Below are 23,946 nucleotides of genomic sequence, written 5' to 3'. Positions count from 1 at the left end.
CATAGCTTGGCCAAAATGGCCTTGAAGACCAAATAAGAAGGCCTGGTGGGGACCAATTAGGCCCGTGGACTAAAGGTTTTCCACCCCTGCTGTAGGGTTTCCACAAAAACTCAGGGCCAGAGATAAAAAATACAAGTAGTATCTTTAAAATGCCACAACAGCATTTGTTGTGTGTGTTTGGTGTATGGTGTAACAGATCTGTTTAGCTATCCCTACAAAATTAAAACGTAATGACACGTACCTGCAACATCTTTTCTCATAGCCTTGTACACAACCACCTGCCTGGTCACAACAAGGAGTTAACTGAGTCCACTTAAGTGAGCAGGTTACAGGATATAGCACTCTAGCAGCCCACCTCATTTCTAAGCTGGGCAAAGTCCTTCATATAGAGAAGATAAAATGCAGATTTTAAGAGAATAACAAGGGCGATCTAAATTGCCACAGGGATGAGGGTGAGGAAGAATAAATATGCAGCACTCCACTTGTAGCAGGCTCATTTTCCTCTCTAATTGCCATGCGTTAACTCCCACCCCTATCCGAACGAGACATTGAACAAAAACATCTCCACCCGTCCCATAGCCACACAAACACAGGGTCAGTTATTTCACAAACACACTTGGACCTAAGTGTTTAATCTATTCATGCTTCTGATGCCCAGTTTTTATAAAGCAGCTGACAAAAATAATTCAATAGCCATTCTAGAACAGTCAACTGTTCCAAGAATAGACTGGAGAGGTCAGGCTGAAGTGGATATCAATCTGAAGGCCAGACTTCTGTCTGAGACAGCATTAACAAATGCATGTAAAAAAGATACATGGGTAAGATGTGGGCAAAACCATAGTCCAGTTCCAAATTGCGACCTGTAGTGTGCAGTAAAAAAGCCAAAGCCTGCTGCATTTTCATCAGATTTTATACAAGAAAACCTGGGAATCTAGGACGCAGAACAAGCCTGGAAAACAGCTACATGACAGCAGTAATGAGATCTAAGGAAGGGTCAATGCAGGAAAAACAGCTAATTAATGCTTCTGTCCCACTACTTGCCATTGGGATCTTCTCCCTCTCTTTTAAAAGTAAAGGGGTGGGTGGGTGGGTGGGACAGACATGAAATCAAGAAAGCACCTTTTCAATTTAGAATTGGGTACAAAAGAAAACTTTATTTAATCATACTCCTACAAGGAAGTAAAAGAAGCCCTAACACAGCTTTTATTTCTAGTTATCAAAAATAAAGCTCTTCTGGTGAGAAATTTTAAAAACTTCAGAATTAACTTTTCTCTAGTTTGGTTACAGAACTCTTTAGAGCTCTAATGCTGAAGGAATGGGTTTCTGTGTAGTAAGTTTAAAAACTTACTACACAGAAACCCATTCCTTCAATGCTAAAAAGATAAGCAGTTCTAGAAATCAAAGGTGATTTTCAATGTTAGTCATACCTGGAAACAGACCCAATGAAGTCAATGGGCTTAAATAATTTATTGGTACAATAACTTTAAATAATAATAATAATTCGCTCAAATGCATTGTTATTACCTTAACTAAGATATATTCAACTTTAATAATGGATCCTTTTTTTAAAACGGTCTCTTATTTCACAGAAAAAGGTTGGACTTTTGCCACAGACGCCTCTTAATTCAAGTCATGTATACAAAGCCATTGTATATCCACCATCCAATAAACCACAAAGGACAGGGCTTCTTAATTACCGGTATATTTTGGAATCACAAAGATTGTGCAAGAGAATGTTGGGTCTCATTGTTTCACTGATTTAGCCCCTTAAGAATGTGGGATATCCTATATTTATACCAATATACACTGTGAGAAGGGAGAAGAGCACCCATACTCCTCAAAAAAAAAGTACAGCTGGTGCAATTTACAATTATTTTTAGTCTTATTTATGTTTATGGAGATGACAGAGAAAGTCACTTTACATTTCTGGCACATTATAAATTTAATTAATTAAGGCTGCAACCTTATACCCACTTATATGGGAGTAGGCATGTAAAAGGTTGCACTTAACTCTACACTTAGGCCAGTGGATAAAGAGCAAGAGTTTTGCATCCAGGGAACCAAGCACCCAACTGCCAAAGGTGGGTGAGCAAGGTGAGCTAAAAGAGGATTAAAAAAACCGCAATCTAATTCTTATCAATCTAATAAAGATTGGGATTGGAATGTGAATGGACTGGAGTGACAATGCCATCACAGGGCAATGTGTCAGAAAGGAAATTAGTTCTGTTTTGTTTTATGTAAGCCATCATGGGAATTGTACCAGGTGAAGAAGGAAAATAGAACTGAAACATATCTGCCACCTAAGGATCATACTTTATGCATCAAAGTGGGCTCTAGCCCAAAAAACATAGCAGTGTAATTCTGAGTTTTGTCTGTGGCACCTTAGAGACCGTTTGTTGAGTTTGCTGTGACAAACTGACGCAGCTACTCCTGCGGAATGCGATGTAATTGTTAATGTTGGGCTAGGACTCGGAAGGCTCCAGGTTCGAAACCCAACTCAGGCATGAAGCTCACTTTGAGCTAGTCTCTCTGTGTCCCTTCTCTCTCTCTCTCTCTCTCTCTCTCTCTCACACACACACACACACACACACACACACCCCTTCTCTTACTCTGTGCCTAATGTACCCCCACTGGGATGCTGCGATTATTAAAACGAGGGTAGAAAAAGATAACCCTAAATTCATTGAAGCCAGGGGGGGGGGAAACATCTCACAGTGTAACAAATATATGTATAAACAACAGATCAACTACTGCAGCACTTTAAAAATGGTCTGATTTGTTATTCTTTATTAGGCTTCATACTCACTTGTCTCCAAACGACTTGGGACGCATTTTGTTGTTGTTTTGAAAGGCAAACCTACCTTGTAACTGTTCAAGAAACACCCTATGATTCCTTAACCATATATGGACAGAAAACAATCTGCTCCGATAGAACCCACCTCAAGAAACTCCATAGCATAAGGCTTTGTGGGCTAAAGCTTCCCTTCCACCTACAAAAGCCACGGAAATAAGTCAGGGAAATAAACAACTACCTGACCTTTATAAGACATCTGAAGGCAGCCCTGTTTAGGTAAGTTTTTAATGTTTGGTGTTTTATCGTGTTTTTAATATTCTGTTGGGAGCCACCCAGAGTGGCTGGGGGAACCCAATCAGATGGGCGGGGTATAATTATTATTATTATTATGAATATTATTCCAGAATAAATCTTTATGCAGTCTTCAGGGATGCCCTGCCGGGACTGTGCTGCTTTTTTTTGTTTTGTTTTGCTGACAGAGAGAGTCAAACCTCCCGGAAATGGCTACCTGAATAAGGATTCGTATGAAACAAAAACAAATAATTCTTCATTTTGAGTGAGGGGCAAGGGAGCTGGGCGAGGAGCCCCAGCCTCTCGGACTCACCCGAAGCGCCATGCACTTGGCCACCCCTGGAGGGAAGCCGAGCCGGTCGGCCGGCTGCACCAGGAGCCGGTAGAAGTCGGTCTTTCGGTACAAGAAGCCGAAGAGGATGTTCAGGAACTCCTGGACGTTCCCCACATGCTGCAAGATGCCCAGCAGCGCCTGGTCGTACATGTCCGTCATAGCGGCCGCCCGCTCCATGGAAGACACCCGAGGCCGGAGGAGAGGCCTGGTCGAAAGACGCCGGAGGACGCGGCGAGGCCGAGCGAGCAGGCGAGCGGGCGACCAGCCTCCCGCTCCAAGCAACGAGCGCCTGGGAACTCCGACTGGAGAATCCGCCGCTGTCACGGCAACCCGGTGGGGCAACCCGGTGACGTGATGGCAGCGGGCACTTCCGGTCCGGCGCGGAAATGGGTCCGTCCCCGAACAGCTTCCGGGCGCGGCGGAGCCGAAAGGTTCCGCTTCGGCATTTAAAACGGGAGAGGAATTTACTACATCCCTCCGCGTAGTGGAAGCAACTCTATTGGGCTCTGCCCATTTACCTGGGAGTAAGCCCCGTGGGGTGGCTTGCTTCTGAGCAGACGTGTGAGGTTGAATTATTGTTGTTTCTTTTTTAAAATACATTTTTTATTGTTTTATTGTTTATTGTTTTGACAAACTAGTAATCATAAATAAGAATAAAAACGTGCACCCCACCCCCGAGGCCATTGCATTGTAACTATCCCGCCTCCCAAAATTTCATCCCCTCTTGCGGTGATTTGACCCGCTTTCCTTTTTAACAGTACAAATTATGCAAACACGTTCCAGATCTCCTCAAAATAATTTCTCCTGCATATTCCCCATTTGCCTGGGAGTAAGCCCCGCTGGGTGGCTTGCTTCTGAGCAGACGTGTCAGGTTGCATTATTGCTGTTTCTTTTTTTAAAAAAAGTTTATTTTTATTTTGACAAATAAATAAATAAATAATAAGAATAAAAACGTGCACCCCACCCCGAGACCATTGCATTGTAACTATCCAACCTCCAAAAATTTCAACACCTCTTGCGATGGTTTGACCCCTTTCCATTTTAACAGTACAAATTCTACAAACACCTTCACTATCTCCTCAAAATCATTTCTCCTGCATATTCCACATCTTACCTTAATAGCACATTAATTTATCATGAAAAGCTATATCCCACACCTCTTTATACCATTCTTCCATTTTATATTCACCTTGCCCCTTCCACTTCCTAGCTATAATAACTGCGCAGCTGTAAATAAATTTGTGAGCCATTCCTTCCTAGAATGTTTATCTTCCACCCCGTCGTAAATTGGTACAATGCTACCTCTGGACTTTCAATCAGCTTTAACTCAGTGATTTCTGTTATCTCTTTAAACACCCTTCCCCCCCAAAATTGTACATATTTACACCCCCACCACATGTGAACATGTCCCAGTTTCCTGTTTGTAACGTTATCATCATCATCATTATCATTGATGGCTTGCATTCAAACCATTTCCAACACACGTGACTGTTCTTTCCCCCTGAGGTGGTATAATAGACCTGCAACAGTTTTTTTTTAATACCCCCACACTTTTTCTTTTTTAATCACCTGCAAATAGAAAACTTGCATATTCTAACTGACTTCTAGCAGACATTTACCTGTTGTGCTAATTTCCTCTTTGCAAGGAGTGGGTGTCCCCCCCCCTTTATGGGAGCATTAAAAAACGACATCATCCACCTGTAGTCTGAAGTGTTAGAGCCCATACTACCTTCTTAGCATTATGTTATCATCAAAATTATCACATTAACCCTACTGTGTGGAAATCCCTTGCAGACAACTGCAGTGCCTGGAGACAAAGATGCCTTTCCCAACACAAAAGCAGGACCAGCACTCTTCCTGCATACTGCCTCTGACAGGGAAGGTACAACATTGGTGGACATTACAACTTCTTCTGAGTTGTACAACTTCTTCTGAGACTGAAATCCACAGTGTAATTATGTGCTGTGTAAGGAATTACTTTCTTTCCTCTGTGCTGTATCTTCAAAGTGGATATGTACAGTGGTACCTCGGGTTACATACACTTCAGGTTACATATGCTTCAGGATACACACTCCGCTAACCCAGAAATAGTGCTTCATGTTAAGAACTTTGCTTCAGGATGAGAACAGAAATCGTGCTCCGGCGGTGCGGCGGCAGCAGGAGGCCCCATTAGCTAAAGTGGTGCTTCAGATTAAGAACAATTTCAGGTTAAGTACGGACCTCCGGAATGAATTAAGTAATTAACCCGAGGTACCACTGTATATGATTACTGCCTAAAGCAGCCACAAGCTGCAGCTCTGATTTTAATGAGCATCAAAACTAGGGGAGGATTTTTAACTCTTTGTCCCTGGATTACTTTTTCAATCTAGCCCTCCAACACCTCCCCACAAGCTGCTATTAACCCTGTAGCGGGAAAGATACTGTTGTGTGATTCCTTACCAAAGGAGACTGAGGCTGGATCTACACTGATCTGGAAAACGCTGTTAAAAAACAACCCAACACTTTAAGAAAAATATTCCTCCCAATGACTCAGAGTAGATCCGTTGCAATTAATCAGCCTAAGTTAGTAATGGCCATTAATTGCAAAAGGCCTGCTCTGTGTATGGCTTGAATAAAGCCCCTTATCTGTTTACCATTTTGTTTGCAAATTGCGAACCTTTTTGCAAACCTAGCACAAGTGAATGAGAAAGCATTTCAGACAGCACATCCTCATTTCATACTCTGACCACGTGAGAACTACGAAGTTAACAGAAGGAATTGTGATAGGAGAAACTCGATTTTAGGATCAGGTTGATTGAACATGGCCAACTAACAGGTAAGATTAATAAATAAGCACTTTTAAGTGCTCTGGTCTAATGTGCCCATCGTATAGAAGTTCCATCAACTTGATAGATTTCTCTTTTGTTCAAGGGAACACCCTGGCAAGAGCAGTCAATAGATTAGAGGACGGATATCACGACAAATGATATTTACAGGACGATTAATTTGTTCTTGTAGACTGAAACAGAACAGGCGCATTGACTTCCAGACAAAGTGAATTATTGTTTAATTTAATCCGCTCAATGTCCCTTGTCTTATTAGTCGTCACTAACAGTTTTTCCACTTGCTGCCATGGTCTTACAACAGCCTTCCAGAACCAGGAGTCTTCCAGTCTGTATCTCTCCCTCATCACCACCTTAATCCTCTTCCAGAACTTCAGGGTGTGCCAATGTTTCAAGCTGAGATCTAAACCAAATCAAAGCGGGTCCTCAAAACCCAATAGGTTCCTCATGTCCATTGACAACTACACTGAATCTGGTGGTCTCAGTTACAGAGCACAAAGGCATCTCTATTGCAAATGGCGGGTAGGCGATGCATGGAGACGCAGCATGGCTTGCTTCTGGACTGTACATTGTAGCTGTCATTTCTGGTATAGATAAGGATTGGCTTTCTCGTATTGCCCTCCACTTGGTAAACAATCTGCAATACCTGTAAAGAAAAAGAGATAATCTCTCAAGCATTATCTATTTAATAAGTGATATGCGTAATGCAATGCTGTGTGTTTTGACTCAGGAGAACGTTCTGCTGTGTTCAATGGCCCTTATACCCAGGTCACTCTCCACAGCAGGAGTGTGGAACATTTTCCAACCTGAGGGCCACATTCCCTGCTGGGCAATTTCCCAAGGGCCATAAGCCAATGGGAGATAGGGCAAAGGCGAGAATGGGCAGAGCAACAAAATGGCTGCAAAGCCTCAAGGACCGCCCCTTTCCATATGAACCTACCTAGACACTGAGAGGCTCTGAGGCTCGTCCTTGTGTGCCTCCTCTCCACAAGAGGTCCAGAGGGTGGCAACACAAGAACGGGCCTTTTCTGCAGTGGCCCCCCATTTGTGGAATGCTCTCCTCAGGGAGGTTTGGCTGGCGTCTTCATTATACACCTTCAGGCGCCAGGCAAAAACATTCCTCTTCAGCCAGGCCTTTAGCTGACTGACATCTGATGAGCTTTGAAATGTGTTGTGGTAGGAGGAATTATTCGTTTGTTTCTGTTCTAATTTTTATGATGTGTTTTGGGGTTTTTTAATTGTAATTTTATGCCGTGAACTAGTTTGAGATCTGCAGGTATAGGGCGGTATACAAATTATTATTACTATGACGATGGTGATGATATCTTACCTTGGGCTCGCTTCCATTCATACACCGCCCTCTTTATCCTCCTTTCCCACAAGCCAAGAAGCAGTGTCAGAGTTCAAGGGTACATTCCAGTCTGGGCAAAAGCACTCCAGGGGAGAGCGAAGCAGGACTGGTGAGGGATATGCCAAGTGGAGAGGGGGCGTGGCCGCTAGAGAGTCCTGAGGGCTGCACTGAGATTCCCCCTCCCTGTTTCACCCTTAAAATAAAGCTTCCAGCATCCTTCTGTTAGAAGAATTTTAAGGTCTCAAATATATATTCATTAATGCACACATCTCTAAATATCTAAACCATGTGTCTGAAATAGTACAGGAATGCAATCCTGAAGCCATTTTGACTCTCCCGGTGACCTCAAATACTCCCTGCTGGAAGGGAGGCAAATGGGGAAAGCCTCCCCGTTGTCTTTTCTCTTACAAATCCTGTCTTAAAGGTGTATTTGTGTATGAATAGGGTGAGTCCGAGACCTAGATTCAGGAACTAAAGTATTAGCCATCACAAGGGAATTGCCAGGCTGCTCAGGTAATGCAATCAGCAACCCTTATCAGGTATCCTGGCATGATTTCTGCTGTAGACCACCTCCTATGATGTATGTATGACAATTTTGGGCTGGTCTTTGGCTAAGGGGGTTGGGCAATGTCAAAAGTCCTTAAAGGTTCCTGCACACTTCTGTTCAGGGTCTCTCTCTCCTTGGAAGGAAATATCTGCCTTGCTTTCTACTGGATCCTGCCTCCATCCATTCTTCTGTGACCGATCATGGAGTTAGGGTACTCAGAGACCCATGGGGAGTTGGGCAGCAAAAGCTAAACCCCTATATTTACATCACTTCTCACAATAGGAAGTCACCCTCCACTGAATTAGCCCTTTCCCTCCACCACATCCCCTCCTGTTCCTCGTCCCCACCTGGACTGGGCCATCCTCTCGCGGAAGAACTCGGTGCAGAAAATGACAAGGATGGGGCTGACACAGCTGTGGGCGTAGCTGAGGCAAATAGTAGCCTGGTACAGGTAGAAAAAGGTGGCAGAGGGTGTGGCATTGAGGTTGACCAACTGCAGCACGTGGTACGGAGTCCAGCAGACAAAAAAGGCAGCCATGATTGTGAGGGCCATGCGGGTCACCTTCCGGCTGCGGGTGGATGGCTTCCTATGCACCCGGCGCATGGCACGGAAGAGGTGCTGCAGAGTCAATGAATACAGTACAGTGATCACCAGCAAGGGGAGCAGGAAAGCCAGCAATGACTGGTACAGGGTATACCAGTATACACTGTGGGGACCTGGTAAGTCAAGGAGGCAGATCTCAGTCTTGTTGTCCCAGTGCACCCGGGCATAGAGCATTGCAGGCGTGGCCAGAATCAAGCTCCCAGCCCACACACCAGCGTTGATCAGAGTTGTGCACCGCAGGGTCCGTTTCTGGCCGATGGTGGACGAGTACACAACTGCCACGTACCTGGAAAGAGAAATGAACTGGCGTCAGGGATACAGGAGACACAGGGCGGCACATTCCACAAAGGAGACGAGGCGTATGTCCAAATATCCACAATAAACGTGCACAGTGACCATGGTAACTCATTGTTGGTGATTTTTGCAGAAGGGATGTGCTGTGTAAAATGGTTGCTGGGACTGCCATTTGCAACGGAAGAATCGGATGGGAAATAGAGCAGCTGTCCTTTTTTTTGCAAATATAACAGAAGGGAAGACAAACCTTTCCAGCTGACATTAAGACTATCCCATCGATGCTAACTTAAACCTATAGCTTAATATGCACAAATAAATGAGATTGACAGTAATAAGCCATGTGTTCAAATGTAGAAAGGGCAGCGAGGCTTCAGACTACTGGGTAGTGGGTGGTACAGTAAGTGTTTTGTCCCTGCAGGATCCATCTGTTAGCCTCTACACCACAGGGATATAATTTAAGAGGGCAAGAACGTCCGCAAATATCAAGGATTTCTCCAAATGACAGTTAATACGAGCAATAATTTATTCTGCTTTACTGCCTGTGCCACAACTTTCCCATAAATCAGGCCTAAACAGCTGGTTACTTCCAAATCAAGCATGGCACTCCAGCTGCAAAGGCGCCCAGTGTCACTGAATGACTTTCCAGCATTTCAGGCAAACATATTTACCATCTCCTACTGAAGTCTTTGCTAACCTGGTGCTTTCCAGATGTTTTGGACCACAACTCCCATCAGCCCCAGCCAACAACTATGCTGGCTGGGGTTGATGGGAGCTGTAGTCCAAAATATCGGGAAAGCACCAGATTGTTGAAGTCCAATCCTTCTCACTGGAAATGCCAGGAACTGAACCTGGGATTTTCAGCTTGCAAAGCAAGCGCTCCGCCACTGACCTATGGTCCTTCTAAGTCGCTTCTGAATTAGCATACCATGTTCATCCCGCTCTTCTACCTTGGCTCCTACCTGTCTACACACAGCAGAGTGACAATGCCCACGCTACTGAACTGGTTGTTGAGGTCAATGGTGGTTGCAGCCCAACAGAGAAAGTCTCCAAAAACCCAGCCTTGCTCCTGCAGAAGTTGGTGGATGACAAACGGCATACCAAGCAAGAAGAGTAAGTCAGCTACTGCCAGGTTCAAAATGTAGATGTCGGACACTACCTTCTGCTTGCAGCCCAGAATGACCGAAATCACCATCCCATTGGCCAGAACACCGGAAGCACAGATAAGGGCATAAATGGCGGGCAGCACAAAGCGGACAGCTGGCCCCGGGAAGCTGCTGCCAGCTGCCAGCGTGTGCTCACCACAGCCTGGTTCCAGCTCACAATCCCTTTGAGAATGGTTTAGTATCCATGGATTAAGAAGACCAGGAGATATGTTGAGGCCAGGAGAGAAGTCCAGCAAAAGTGCCATGATGGGCCCTGGGCAAGGGATGGAGCTGTCCTGGTGAGCCAAGGAAAATCCAACATGGCCATTCAAAGGAGCAGAAGGCCTCTGTGCCAGAGATGAATGCCAACTCTGTGTCTCAAAGCCCAAACTGAAACAATGCCAATTGCCTCCTTTCTCAGTAAAAGCTCTGTGGTTTGATGCCGGTGTGTACAGGGATAAACCTTGAAAGACTGTTGTCCATCTTTTGGCAGGAGACTCAGCAGCTCGGCTCCATTGTACATGGTTCTTCTTGTCTTGTCTCACGTGCCATCTAGAGCACTCTAAAGAGGGAATGTTCCAGTTGCCTCTTGGACATCCTGGAAGACAAATCAAGGACTTAGAAACATAGGAAGTTGCCATATACCAATGATTCATTTACACTGATGGGCAGCAGATCTCCAGAATTTCAGTTGGAATATTCCCATCCCTTCCTGGAGAAGTCAGGGACTGAACAGAACTGATGCTCTACCACCGAGCTATGTATGTCCTTCCCACTTACATTAAAAGAACAGCCAGCTACCAAAGTCAACAGCCATAAACTGTCCATTCATTAGGGGTAATGAAAAGCACGTAACATGGGGAAATCCAGCCAGACGGGCATGGTATAAATAATAAATTATTGTTGTTTTGGTGGTGGTGGTAGGATATATTACCACATGATTCCACAGATTCAGCTAACAAAATTTTATGGTTCTTTAGAGCAATCAAGAATGGAAAATCTGTCTTACCCTCCAGGTGTCAGTGAACCACAGGTCCCATAATCCATGAACATGTTCCATTTTGGCTGGGGCTGATGGGAGCTGGACTTCAACATCTGGAACATAAGAAGAACCCTGTTGTATCAGGCTAAAGGCCCATTTAGTCCAGCATCCAACCAGTTGCCAATGGGAAGCTCAGAAGCAGGGCCTGAGCATAACAGTATTCTCCCCGCTTGCAAATCTCAGTAACCAGCATTCAGAGGTATACTGACTTCAACAGTGGAGTTAAGGCATAAACATAATAGCCAGTAGCCACTGCTGGCTTTTGTCACCAAACTCTGCTCTAGATAAAGGAGGGTTCCATGCACCCCAATATCCGAACAGTGAGAGACTTCAAGGGTGCCAGCAATTATCTTGTGTTAAGTTTCCCTTGGAATGAAAGTCACAGGAGACTGTGGTGCCTTTTTGATATATGGTTTTATTTACACACACACACAATGTGAGCATAGGATGGAAGGGCTCAGAGCATCAGATCTCGCTGCCCCACTAGGTTTTCAGGAATCCGCCACCAAAAACCATAGCTTTGGTTTCAGCACAGAGTGCAAGGCCACCCTCTGTATCTTTCCTGCTTTAGGTGAGATTACACCACACAGGCCCCTGGTCTATTGATCTTCAAGCCCTAGGATGACCTGGTATCCAACCACATAGGTGGAGAAGGCTTATTCCCTCCTTCTAAAAAAACATCACTCACTAGTTATGTATTTCTATGACAACACATCTATTCTTGACCAACTATTTAGATATGTAAATAGGATGCTTAAGAGGCTGCTGGCTAGGACCATTAGCTTAACAAACAGACTGGTTTGTCCACTCAGTAGCTGCTTCTACTACAGGCTCTTGTCTTACAGGTCTGGGTACCCAAAGACATCATCCACACACACACAATCCTGTAACTGGAGATTTCTTACCTGATTTTGTGCCCTGGGCTCAGTGGGCAGCAGAGAGTCTCCCCTTGGTTAGGGTTACAACTGAAACAGGGTTAGGGGGCCCTCCTTCAACCTCAAATCCACATTACCCCATCCACAAAAAGTCTTGACAGTGGGGGAAATAACTTGCACGTTCTTGGAACTGGATGTGACCAGTTGCGAAGACTGACCCTGACTCCATTTGGAGCAATGATTCAGCAGAGGAAACACAGCCCAGAATGACTAAGGAGATAGTACAAGAATACTTGGCAAGTTTAGATGTATTCAAGTCTCCAGGGGCAGATGAACTGCATCCAAGAGTATTAAAAGAACTGGCAGATGTGATCTCAGAACCACTGGCAGTCATCTTTGAGAATTCCTGGAGAACAGGCGAAGTCCCGGCAGACTGGAGGAGGGCAAATGTTGTCCCTATTTTCAAAAAGGGGGAAAGACAGGACCCAAATAATTACCGCCCAGTCAGTCTGACATCAATACCAGGGAAGATTCTGGAGCAGATCATTAAGCTAACAGTCTGTGAGCACCTAGAAAGGAATGCTGTGATCACCAATAGTCAGCATGGATTTCTGAAAAATAAGTCATGTCAGACTAACCTGATCTAATTTTTTGACAGAATTACAAGCCTGGTAGATGAAGGGAACGCAGTGGATGTAGCCTACCTTGATTTCAGCAAGGCATTTGACAAGGTGCCCCATGATATTCTTGTAAAGAAGCTGGTAAAATGCGGTCTTGACTGTGCTACCACTCAGTGGATTTGTAACTGGCTGACTGACCGAACCCAAAGGTGCTCATCAATGGTTCCTCTTCATCCTGGAGAAGAGTGACTAGTGGGGTGCCACAGGGTTCTGTCTTGGGCCCGGTCTTATTCAACATCTTTATCAACTACTTGGATGATGGACTCAAGGGCATCCTGATCAAATTTGCAGATGACACCAAACTGGGAGGGGTGGCTAACACCCCAGAGGACAGGATCACACTTCAAAATGACCTTGACAGATTAGAGAACTGGGCCAAAACAAACAAGATGAATTTTAACAGGGAGAAATGTAAAGTGTTGCACTTGGGCAAAAAAAAATGAGAAGCACAAATACAAGATGGGTGACACCTGGCTTGAGAGAAGTACATGTGAAAAGGATCTAGGAGTCTTGGTTGACCACAAACCTGACATGAGCCAACAGTGTGACGCGGCAGCTAAACAAGCCAATTAAATTCTGGGCTGCATCAACAGGAGAATAGCATCTAGATCAGTGTTTCCCAACCTTTTTTGGGCAAAGGCACACTTGTTTCATGAAAAAAATCTCGAGGCACACCACCATTAGAAAATGTTTAAAAAATTAACTCTGTGCCTATATTGACTATATATAAAGTAACTCTCTTTAATAGGAATCAAATAAACACAAAGATAGTATTTTATAATTACTTTATTATGAAATAGTAAGTAAACAGAAATATGAAAAATTATAAAATACTTTATTCAGTGCGCAACCTGGGCCTGTTTGGCTGAAAGTAATGCAAAATGGATTAATCCATTCCAGACATTTAAAAACAACCCCTAAAACAGCAATTTAACATGAATTTTACTATCGATAAAGACCATTGATCCATAAAATGAAAGCAATAAACAATGTACTGCAGTCACACAATCAGTCAATCAATCAGTCACAAAAACAAAACAAAAAAGTCAGAAAGACAAAAATGCAAAATAAACAGCAAAAGCAGACAGACCGCAAAACAGAAGCATGGCACGCAAAATGGAGCACGTTTGGCTTCTGAAAAATGTTCGCAAACCAGAACACCGCCTTCCATAACCAGTCTTCAGCTTCCTTGCCTATAGCGGGGGGGGGGGGGGGAATTAGTTTCGGTCACTAACGACTGGAATCGAGCTGCGTGGCTGCTTTGCTTGCAATTCCCAACCGCACTCCTTGCAAAGAGGTGGGCCGGCCATGCAGTTTAAAGGAGATGGAATCCCAGCCCGCGCCCCTGCCCCGCGCAGTCCAGTCTCGAGGCGCGCCCACCTGCCCGCCGGCAGCGAAGCAGCGAGCGGGCCTCCTGTGCCGTCCGCCTGCGGCTCAGGCGCTCCTCCAACAGCGGGTGCCGGTAACGTTTCGGGAAGCGGTGCTTCGCCACAGTTGGCCGGCCTAGGAAGAGGCCCCGGTAGACCCGGGCTTCGGCTCCCTGCTGGACCATCTCCAGCCCCGCCATGGGCGGAACAGCCGCTGCCTCGGACTCGGCGCCGCCCGCGCTCCCCTCAGCCAGCACAGCCGCCATCTTGGACGCCAACGGCCGCTCTCTCCGAGGAGGAATGCGCCTGCGCCTTTCCTCGAGAATTCTTACGTACGGCGCGGGATCGGCGAGTTGGGCCGGCGGAAACAGCCGAGTCCGGAATCTGCACTTGCCGAAAACAGCCGAGACCCGAATCTGCACTTGCCGGAAACAGCCGAGACCCGAATCTGAACCTGGCAGACTTCGCAATCCATTTGCTTCCTAGCCTCTCGCCGCCCGACTCGCCCGCCTCCCTCCCACGGCACACCAGGCAACGTCTCGCGGCACACTAGTGTGCCGCGGAACACCGGTTGGGAAACACTGATCTAGATCAAGGGAAGTAATAGTGCCACTGTATTCTGCTCTGGTCAGACCTCACCTGGAGCACTGTGTCCAGTTCTGGGCACCACAGTTCAAGAAGGACACTGACAATCTGGAACGTGTCCAGAGGAGGGCAACCAAAATGGTCAAAGGCCTGGAAACGATGCCTTATGAGGAATGGCTAAGGGAGCTGAGCATGTTTAGCCTGGAGAAGAGGAGGTTAAGGGGTGATATGATAGCCATGTTCAAATATATAAAAGGATGTCACATAGAGGAGGGAGAAAGGTTGTTTTCTGCTGCTCCAGAGAAGCGGACACGGAGCAATGGATCCAAACTACTAGAAAGAAGATTCCACCTAAACATTAGGAAGAACTTCCTGACAGTAAGAGCTGTTCGACAGTGGAATTTGCTGCCAAGGAGTGTGGTGGAGTCTCCTTCTTTGGAGGTCTTTAAGCAGAGGCTTGACAACCATATGTCAGGAGTGCTCTGATAGTGTTTCCTGCTTGGCAGGGGGTTGGACTCGATGGCCCTTGTGGTCTCTTCCAACTCTATGATTCTATGATTCTATTCTATGATTCTATGATTCCACCGCTGCTCCCACTTCAGCTACTGATCCTGAGGTTAAAAGGCCACTCCTTCCACGTCCTCTGCCTGGTGGGTTTGGATTCATCACACAAACCCCTGGGGTCTCTCTCATACACCTCAAAAGATGCTACCTCAGTTTCCAGCAGGGGTGTCAACTTGAATAAAATATTTGGGAGGGGGGCAGGTAAGCATCACCCACCCATAATCCATCACATGACACGGTGCATGCACATCATTTGAATGGCAATGCCAATCAACTTTGGGATGGGGGGCTAGACCCCTCAAATATTTTATGGGGGGTGTCCAAGACCCCTCGGCCCCAGCCCTTGGCTCCTAGGGTCCCCACTAGCACAAATGACAATTGGAATGAATTATTCGTGTTATTGAAGCACTCACACGTTCATCTTCGTGGGATGGAGGAGAGAAGAGGCAGAAACGCTCACACCCCGCTAAAGAAAAAGCCGAGGCGCAGGTGTCCCGATGCGGGGAGGGGGCGCGGCGGCCGGCTGCCCGTTTACAGCTCTACCTCCTCCCCCTCCGCTCCCGAATCTTGCCTAAGCGGCGTCACTCCGCTTTCCTTTCGAGCGAGATGGTTCCAGTCCAGCTTGTCCCGGGAGCAGAGGGACATGGTGAAGAAGTCACCCCACACGCCCCCCTCCCCTGTGCCTCGTGCGTTTACCCTTCCGTCAAGATCTCCGCGTGTACCTCCTCCTCCTGCTGCTGCTGCAGACGCGTGTTCGTGTGAATGCGCGCGGCGCGCCTCTCTCCGAAGCCGGCTCTCTCCCTGGAGCGCGCAGTCGCCGCCCATCAGTGGAGCCTCTCGCTCGCGCCTTTCTCCGCGTTCTGCAAGAGTTTGCAGGAGAAGATACGAGCGGAGGAAGGACCGTGTGGGTTTCTGTTCCACCCAGCGTCAGAGACGCCTTCACCGCCTCGTCCTGCATTTCTACCCGCCCCTCGCTCTCCAATGCCTATTCCCCCCCTTTAAAAAAAGAGGAGGGGGGAGAAAGAAAAAGGAGACATGGATTCTCATTGGGCTAAAACTTCTCTCTTCTGATCTGAAGCTCTGCATATATGGAGAGATGATGGTGTGAGATGAAAGCACTCTGCACATGCTCAGGGCATGCACTTTTCCAAACAAGTGCCAGTGACATTTCCTGCCAGCTTTTACTCCAAGGTGCCCGGCTCAGGACCAGGATACATGCCGGCCACTTTGTCTGTCCCCCATACTGCCCCTATCAGTCCATCCCCAGTGGCGTAGCGTGGGTTGTCAGCACCCGGGGCAAGGCAAGTAATTTGCGCCCCCTAACCCGTGGATTTGCGCCCCCTAACCCTAACCCCCAGATGTTGCGCCCGGTGCGGCCGGCCCCCCCTGCACCCCCCACGCTACGCCACTGTCCATCCCCTTCCCCTTTAACTAGGGTCTGCCACCAAGAAAATCCTTAATAAGAAACAACAAAACATCCAGGAGCCTGGTTAGGAGGGAGGTGAATGGCAGCCAGCACAGCTGGGCTGGTGAGGACTCCTTCCCTTGGCCAGGGCCCAGCCTAGCTGACTGCAGGTGCCAGGATGGCCGAGCCACAGGGGGTGTGGGTCTTCTCTGCAAGAAGAGGGCCTTTTAGAGCTGTCCAGATGCTTGTGGAACAAACAAGCCAGCTTTCCCTCTCCCATCAGCGCCGTCAGACACTTCCACAGTATGGCTGGAGCACTGCAGAGACAAAAGTGCAAATTGGAAGCCCCAGCAGCTGCAGAGAGGGTACGTGGGCTGAGTCATCCGTTCATTCTGCGCCTTGCTGGCATCGCAGTAGGAAGGGGGCGTCAAAAACGTTTAACAGTTCAGCCCCTGCCTGTGTGGGTGAGAGGGTGGAAGAGCCAAACGCAGTGCTACAAAAAGGGTGTGCTGAGCAGTTCCAGCAGCCAAATTTATTTGTACATTGGTACAAACGTGGGTGGCGCTGTGGGTTAAATCACAGAGCCTAGAACTTGCCGATCAGAAGGTCGGTGGTTCGAATCCCAGTGACAGGGTGAGCTCCTGTTGCTCAGTCCCTGCTCCTGCCAACCTAGCAGTTCGAAAGCATGTCAAAGTGCAAGTAGATAAATAGGTACTGCTCTGGCGGGAAGGTAAACGGTGTTTCCATGTGCTGCTTTGGTTCACCAGAAGCGGCTTAGTCATGCTGGCGACATGACCCGGAAGCTGTAATCCGGCTCCCTCGGCCAATAAAGCGAGATGAGCGCCACAACCCCAGAGTCGGCCACGACTGGACCTAATGGTCAGGGGTCCCTTTACCTTTACCTTACCTCGTGTTACAGACACTTCAGCTTACAGAAGCGTCAGGTTACAGACTCCGCTAACCCAGAAATAGTACCTCGGGTTGAGAACAAAAAGCATGCTCCGGTGGCGCGGCAGCTGCAGGAGGCCCCATTAGCTAAAGTGGTGCTTCAGGTTAAGAACAGTTTCAGGTTAAGAACGGACCTCCAGAACGAATTAAATTCTTAACCCAAGGTACCACTGTAATAATAATATTGGAAGATGCCTTGTACCATGTCAGCTTGTTGGTCCAATTTGGTCCAGTGTGGTCTATTCTGACCAACAGCAGGGGACCCTCAAGATCACATGTAGTAGGGAACAGATCTCAAATATTCTCCTTAGGGAAGGTGGAGCGAGAACTATTAAATAATCCTCTCCATCAGGATGAGGGAGGGAAATATGTGCTACAGCTTGTACAAATCCACCTTGCTGAATGCCACAGCTGCCCTTCCCCTCCATCCTTCTCATCAGCAGGTGACCCGCTGGCACAGAGATTAAATGCTAGCAGATTTGCTGCTAACATGTGGCTTGAATGACACCTACTGGGATCTGCTTCTTCCCACTCAGAGGCATCATAAATGAAGCCTCATCATGCTGCGCTCACTGAATCCTTCTCCCGCTGCCTTTCCCTGCAGCGCCAAATGGCTACTTTTAGAGAGTGCTTCTGCCAGTAATTTGTGCTTGACGGAGCGCCAACAGCTCTGCACATTCAGAGCCAGTAAAAAGTATCCAAAAATTCCAGATCATAGACCATAAAGGAATCCATCCTGCTGTCTTTCTGGGGCGAGGAATGAGTCTGCCAGTAATGGGATGGTAAGCCCCTCTCCTTATTTTCTTAAAGAGACATTGCAAAGCTTTTTTGGTGGCATTATGGGTAGTATCCAATGCCAGTCACATTCAGAGGAGACCCCTTTAAATTAAGAGATGTGGCTAGCTTATGTCCATTGATTTCAGGGAGTCTAGGAGTCAGTGAGTCTAGAAGTCAGTAGGTATTCAATCCTGTATTGTACAGTAAAGGATACAGACCTCTCTGGTTCCCAATTCCAGGGTGGGAAAACCCCTGTTTGATGGTAGGCTGCAGTACATTTGTGCAACTGTACACAGTTCATTCTCACTGGGTGCAATTGGAAAATATTGCCGATCAGAAGGTTGGCGGTTCGAATCCCCACGACGGGGTGAGCTCCTGTTGCTCGGTCCCTGCTCCTGCCAACCTAGCAGTTCGAAAGCACGTCAAAGTGCAAGTAGATAAATAGGTACCACTCTGGCGGGAAGGTAAACGGCGTTTGCGTTCTCTGCTCTGGTTCGCCAGAAGCGGCTTAGTCATGCTGGCCACATGACCCGGAAGCTGTACACTGGCTCCCTCGGCCAATAAAGCGAGATGAGTGCCACAACCCCAGAGTCGGCCACGAGTGGACCTAATGGTCAGGGGTCCCTTTACCTTTAAGGCATGCAGGGGAATGGAAGTACAGTGGTACTTCGAGTTACAAACGCCTCAGGTTACAAACGCTTCAGGTTGCAAACTCAGCTAACCTGGAAGAGTTACCTCGAGTTGAGAACTTTGCCCCAGGATGAGAACGGAAATCATGTGCTGGCAGCGCAGCGGCAGCAAGAGGCCCCACTAGCGAAAGCACACCTCGAGTTAAGAACAGTTTCAGGTTAACAACAGACCTCCGGAACGAATTAAGTTCGTAACTAGAGGTACCACTGTAACAGGGCAAATTATCACTGGAGAAGCAAAGGGCATCCTAGGATTGAGGCAGGGTATCTGCTGAGGCTCCACAACCCACTAGGAGACCCACAGGCAAAAGCCTCTTGCACCTGCTTCCTCTTTTCACCACTGCAACCTGCTTGCTGGTTTCACCTGCCTCTGGTCTGGCCCAGACAACAGTGGTGGTGAGAAACAGGACCAGCAGGTGCTGATGCTGCTTTCTTGCTCGTTTACTGTCTACCTGGCAAGCAGGTGGCAGGTAGCAGTGATGAGGAACAGCCAGTAATAATGGCAGCAAAGAATATCACCAGTAGAAAACCAGGTCAGTAGTTGATGGATGATTATGTCAATCTGTGCCTCCACTGACCATCCTTTTTTGACAGGTCTGAACATCCATTTTGTGACTGGCGGGCCTCAATAACTTTCAGCCCTGTAGGTAGAGAGTTTGAGAAGCTCTGTTCTAGGTTACAGAAGATGCTACAGACACTCTTATAATGTGAGTAAGGTTGCTTTGATCTGCATTAATAGGCTCAATCTCTACAGTTTAGCCTGGACAACTTGATAAGTGAGCAAGGACAACAATAGTACATACATAATCCCTTCTCCTCGGCTCTGGAATGAGTTCTTGGAATGTTAATACTCAGTGGAGCTGGGGGAGGAGAGAGATGGCAATGAGGAGATTCTGGCAGCTGGAATTTGTGCGACAAAAAAAAAAGAGTGGGGAAGAGCTGTGAGCTGAATGCTAATGAAGCGCCTTAAGTTTCAGTGGCTCTTTGGGATATTAGAGGCTATGCTATCTGCCTGGGTAGTGGGCTTGTTCACAGTGCTTGGCTTGTGTGTTGTCTGAAGCTGAGCAGGTCTGAGTCTGGACAAGTGACTGTCGGGAGAACCAAGTGGAAATCTGCCTCGGCCTCCCCAGTGGAAGGAATGCAGGCCACTCAGGAGGCCCTGTTAGCTAAAGTGGTGCTTCAGATTAAGAACAGTTTCAGGTTAGGAACAGACCTCCAGAACGAATTAAGTTCTTAACCAGAGGTACCACTGTACTGGCATTGGCTTAGTGCTTTCCCCGGACTGCTCACTGCTCAGGGAATTAGTAAAGGGACCCCTGACCATTAGGTCCAGTCGTGACCAACTCTGGGGTTGCGGCGCTCATCTCGCTTTATTGGCCGAGGGAGCCAGCATACAGGTTCCGGTAAGCCCCTTCTGGCAAACCAGAGCAGTGCACGGAAACGCCGTTTACCCTCCCACCAGAGCGGTACCTATTTATCTACTTCACTTTGACGTGTTTTCGAACTGCTAGGTTGGCAGGAGCAGGGACCAAGCAATGGGAGCTCACCCCATCGCAGGGATTCAAACCGCCGACCTTCTGATCGGCAAGCCCTAGGCTCTGTTGTTTAACCCACAGTGCCACCCGCGTCCACTCAGGGAATTAGGAAGCACTGAAAAAGCAACAGTGATCATAGGTGCCAGCTCCTAGGGACTAAGGGGTCTTCACCCTCTCCCAATAAAGTATTTGGTGGCCCTCTCCAAGTCAGGCACAGGCAAACTCGGCCCTCCAGATGTTTTGGGACTACAACTCCCATCATCCCTAGCTAACAGGACCAGTGGTCATGGATGATGGGAACTGTAGTCCCAAAACATCTGGAGTTTGCCTATGCCTACTCCAAGTCAATGAACAATGCAATTCGAATGATGTGTGTGCACCACACACCTGCCCCCCCAATATTTTATTCAAGTTGGCACCCCTGACAGTGATTCAAAACAAATTGCTCCAATAAAACAACAAGACCACACAACTCAGGGGAGGCTGGTGCATTAGGGCAAATGGTGCACATCCCAGCGAAGCTCATTTTGTCCTCAGGAAGCCTCTTCCTCCCCCTTAATCCCAGTCTTTGTATAATTCAGCAGGGAGGAAGGTGGGGACCAAAGGATTAATTAGCTCTGGCTATCATTGGTTTTTACCCTGCCTTACTGTTGATCCCAAGGGACGTGGGTTGCGCCGTGGGTTAAACCACAGAGCCTAGGCCTTGCTGATCAAAAGATCGGCGGTTCGAATCCCCATGACAGGGAGAGCTCCAATTGCTCGGTCCATGCTCCTGCCAACCTAGCAGTTCGAAAGCACGTCAAAGTGCAAGTAGATAAATAGGTACCGCTCCGGCGGGAAGGTAAACGGCATTTCCGTGCGCTGCTCTGGTTCACCAGAAGTGGCTTAGTCCTGCTGGCCACATGACCCGGAAGCTGTACGCCGGCTCCCTCGGCCAGTAAAGCGAGATAAGCGCCGCAACCACAGAGTCGGCCATGACTGGACCTAATGGTCAGGGGTCCCTTTACCTTACTGTTGATCCTGGCTCCACATACTGTTGCCCCCCCTCCAAATTCCATTGGGCAGCAGCACAGAAACAGATTTTGAGTATAAAGTTGTGTCTTCTGAGATCACAGGGGCTCCTTTTTAAAACAGCTAAGTTCCTAGCCCTCATGGGTATAAACATCTGCTCAAAAACATGAGAACAACACCTGTTAAAATCTCATAAACCATATGAAGACCTGAGAAGGATTCCCAAGGGCTAATTCATCACTCTCCAGTTAGCTGAAGAAAAAGAATAAATTAAGCAAAAGAAGCACTGGTATGCAAATTAGCTTCATTTGCAACATTTCCTCCTGAGATAAATGTGGCTTGCAGGGGGAAACTCCTTTAGGGAATAGGCTTGTGAAGGTGTTGGGTATTAATTCATTAATTGATGCAGAAAACATGCATTTTGTGTTTTGCTGGGGCCATGAATTTTAAAAAGATGCTACACATTTCTGACTTGTTACATAAAGTATGGGACATTCTGGGGAATAATTAATCTGCTGTATTGGGTTAAGAAAATGGAAAGCCACCGCTTTAAAAACCAAAGCTTTCTAACATACTAAAGTGGGACCTGCAAAAACATGTTGCCCTATACTGGGCCGGCTCTACCATCAGGCAAAGTGAGGAGGCTGCCTCAGACAGCAGATGCTGAGGAATGACAGCAGCAGCAGCAGCTCCTTTCTCTTCCTGCCCTCCCCCCACCCCAGGTGCGTGCATAAAATGCTCCATAGCAAATATTCACTTTCAGATCTGCTTCAGTTCTTTGGGTGGTGAATTTTTCACCCCTGTGGGAAGACAAGGCAGGCAGCATAGTAGTGCACATTATGTTCAGTGTCCCCGAAAGAAGATGGCGCCACTTCTGTGCATGTTCAGTGGTACTAACCACCTGGACTATGTGTGTTTGAATTTGCTGCTCTGCTTTAGGCATCAGAATGCCCTTACCTGCCAACCAGGTGTGCTCTTTAGAGTACTGGTCAGTAGGCAACCAAGCCCTCCTCCAGAAAGATTGATCGATCCAGATCTACTGGAAAATCCCTGGGGATTTGCAGTAGATTACCAATAACTGCTGACTCCATATTGTTTAACAGTAGCAACAATTCCCCCCAGACCATCCCGTTTGGCAGCTGAAATGAAGAAAGTTTGGGGTCAAAAACAAGAATGGTTTTTCATGTGACAGAACTGGGACAAACTGATCTTTCAGTGTGGCAACACTTCTCCTCTGGAACTCCCTGCCTGTTTGAGATTAGGCAGGCCCCTTTGTTGTCATTTTTGACACCTGCTAAACACTATGGGTTTTATCCAATGCTTGTCCTACTCAGAAAGCAGGCCCATTGAAATGGATAGATATAGGATAGCATTCAACTCAGTTTTACTCAGACTAAATCCGCTGAAATGAGCAAACATTGTCTTCGTTAAGACCATTAATTTCAGCAGGTCTGCTCTGAGTAAATGTTAGTTGGCTTCAACCCTATTTTATTTAGGCAAGCCTACCCAAATGTGCAATTTTAGCATGTGCATTTATTTTTAAAAGCTGTTCATTTTTACTTATATTTTATAATCTTGAAGCTTGTTTTCATTGTTATTTCCAATCAATGTTTTATACCATTTTTATGTTAGTCACTTAGAAGTTGTTGGGTGTTTTTTTAACGAAACGGCATAGCCATTTTGTTGAACAAATAAAAATAAACACTAAAAGCAAATCCCTGCACTCAGAGGAGCCCTTTTCCTTGTCTAGCCCCATTTCTAAGCCATTATTCTGCACTTGGCTTCTGCTGGTGGTCCTTAGTATTTCCAGGTGGGGGAATAAAGTTGATCCCACAGACTTGACTCCCCCCCTCCCCACATTAAAGATGTAGGAGGCAAAGCAGGTGGAGGGAGGGACAGAATTGTGTGGCCAGTGGTAAGAATTTGCACTTTATGCTTGACAAGGAGGATAGAAAAAGGACTGTGATGGGACTGCAAGCAATTACTGGAGACCATTTTAGCCAATATTGAAGCGGCTCCCCTTGAGCCTTGCTTGATTTAAAGGAAGTCTCATAAGGCTATTCATGGCTACCGGTTATTATTGTTATAACTCCTTAGCAATACCTGTTGCTAAGGAGCATCGGTGGGCAGAGAGTGTTGTTGCACTCAGGTCCAGCTTGCAAGCTTCCCAGAGGCATATGGCTGGTCAGCATCAGAAAAGGATGCTGGACTAGCATAAGCCTTTGGCCTGATCTAGCCATAATAATAATAATAATAATAATAATAATAATAATAATAATAATTAATAAT

The 23,946-nt window shown here is 46.9% G+C and overlaps 2 protein-coding genes across 2 annotated transcripts in view; both read right to left on the bottom strand.

Moving 5' to 3' along the window:
- NUDCD3 (NudC domain containing 3) overlaps positions 1–3,779 on the bottom strand; it is a 57,130-nt gene extending 53,351 nt beyond the window's left edge. The window contains exon 1 of the mRNA XM_081891122.1: positions 3,399–3,779. Within this exon, the coding sequence (XP_081747248.1) occupies positions 3,399–3,596 (198 nt within the window). The 5' untranslated portion in view covers positions 3,597–3,779. The remainder of the gene's footprint in view (positions 1–3,398) is intronic.
- A 2,669-nt stretch (positions 3,780–6,448) lies between these two features.
- LOC309357534 (melanin-concentrating hormone receptor 1-like) lies at positions 6,449–16,297 on the bottom strand. The gene is made up of 5 exons (XM_081889711.1): positions 15,706–16,297; positions 11,189–11,274; positions 9,997–10,777; positions 8,487–9,029; positions 6,449–6,887 (listed from the first exon to the last, which is right to left on the bottom strand). The coding sequence occupies exons 3-5, from the start codon at positions 10,443–10,445 to the stop codon at positions 6,668–6,670; spliced, it is 1,212 nt and encodes a 403-aa protein (XP_081745837.1). The 5' UTR covers positions 10,446–10,777; positions 11,189–11,274; positions 15,706–16,297; the 3' UTR covers positions 6,449–6,667.
- Between the last annotated feature and the right edge of the window lie 7,649 nt (positions 16,298–23,946).

The sequence above is a fragment of the Podarcis melisellensis genome (assembly GCF_964234715.1).
Source record: "Podarcis melisellensis genome assembly, chromosome: 15".
Classification (NCBI taxonomy): Eukaryota; Metazoa; Chordata; class Lepidosauria; order Squamata; family Lacertidae; genus Podarcis; species Podarcis melisellensis.
The sequence above is the reverse complement of the archived record's forward strand: the minus strand, read 5'-3'. Positions and strand labels throughout refer to the sequence as shown.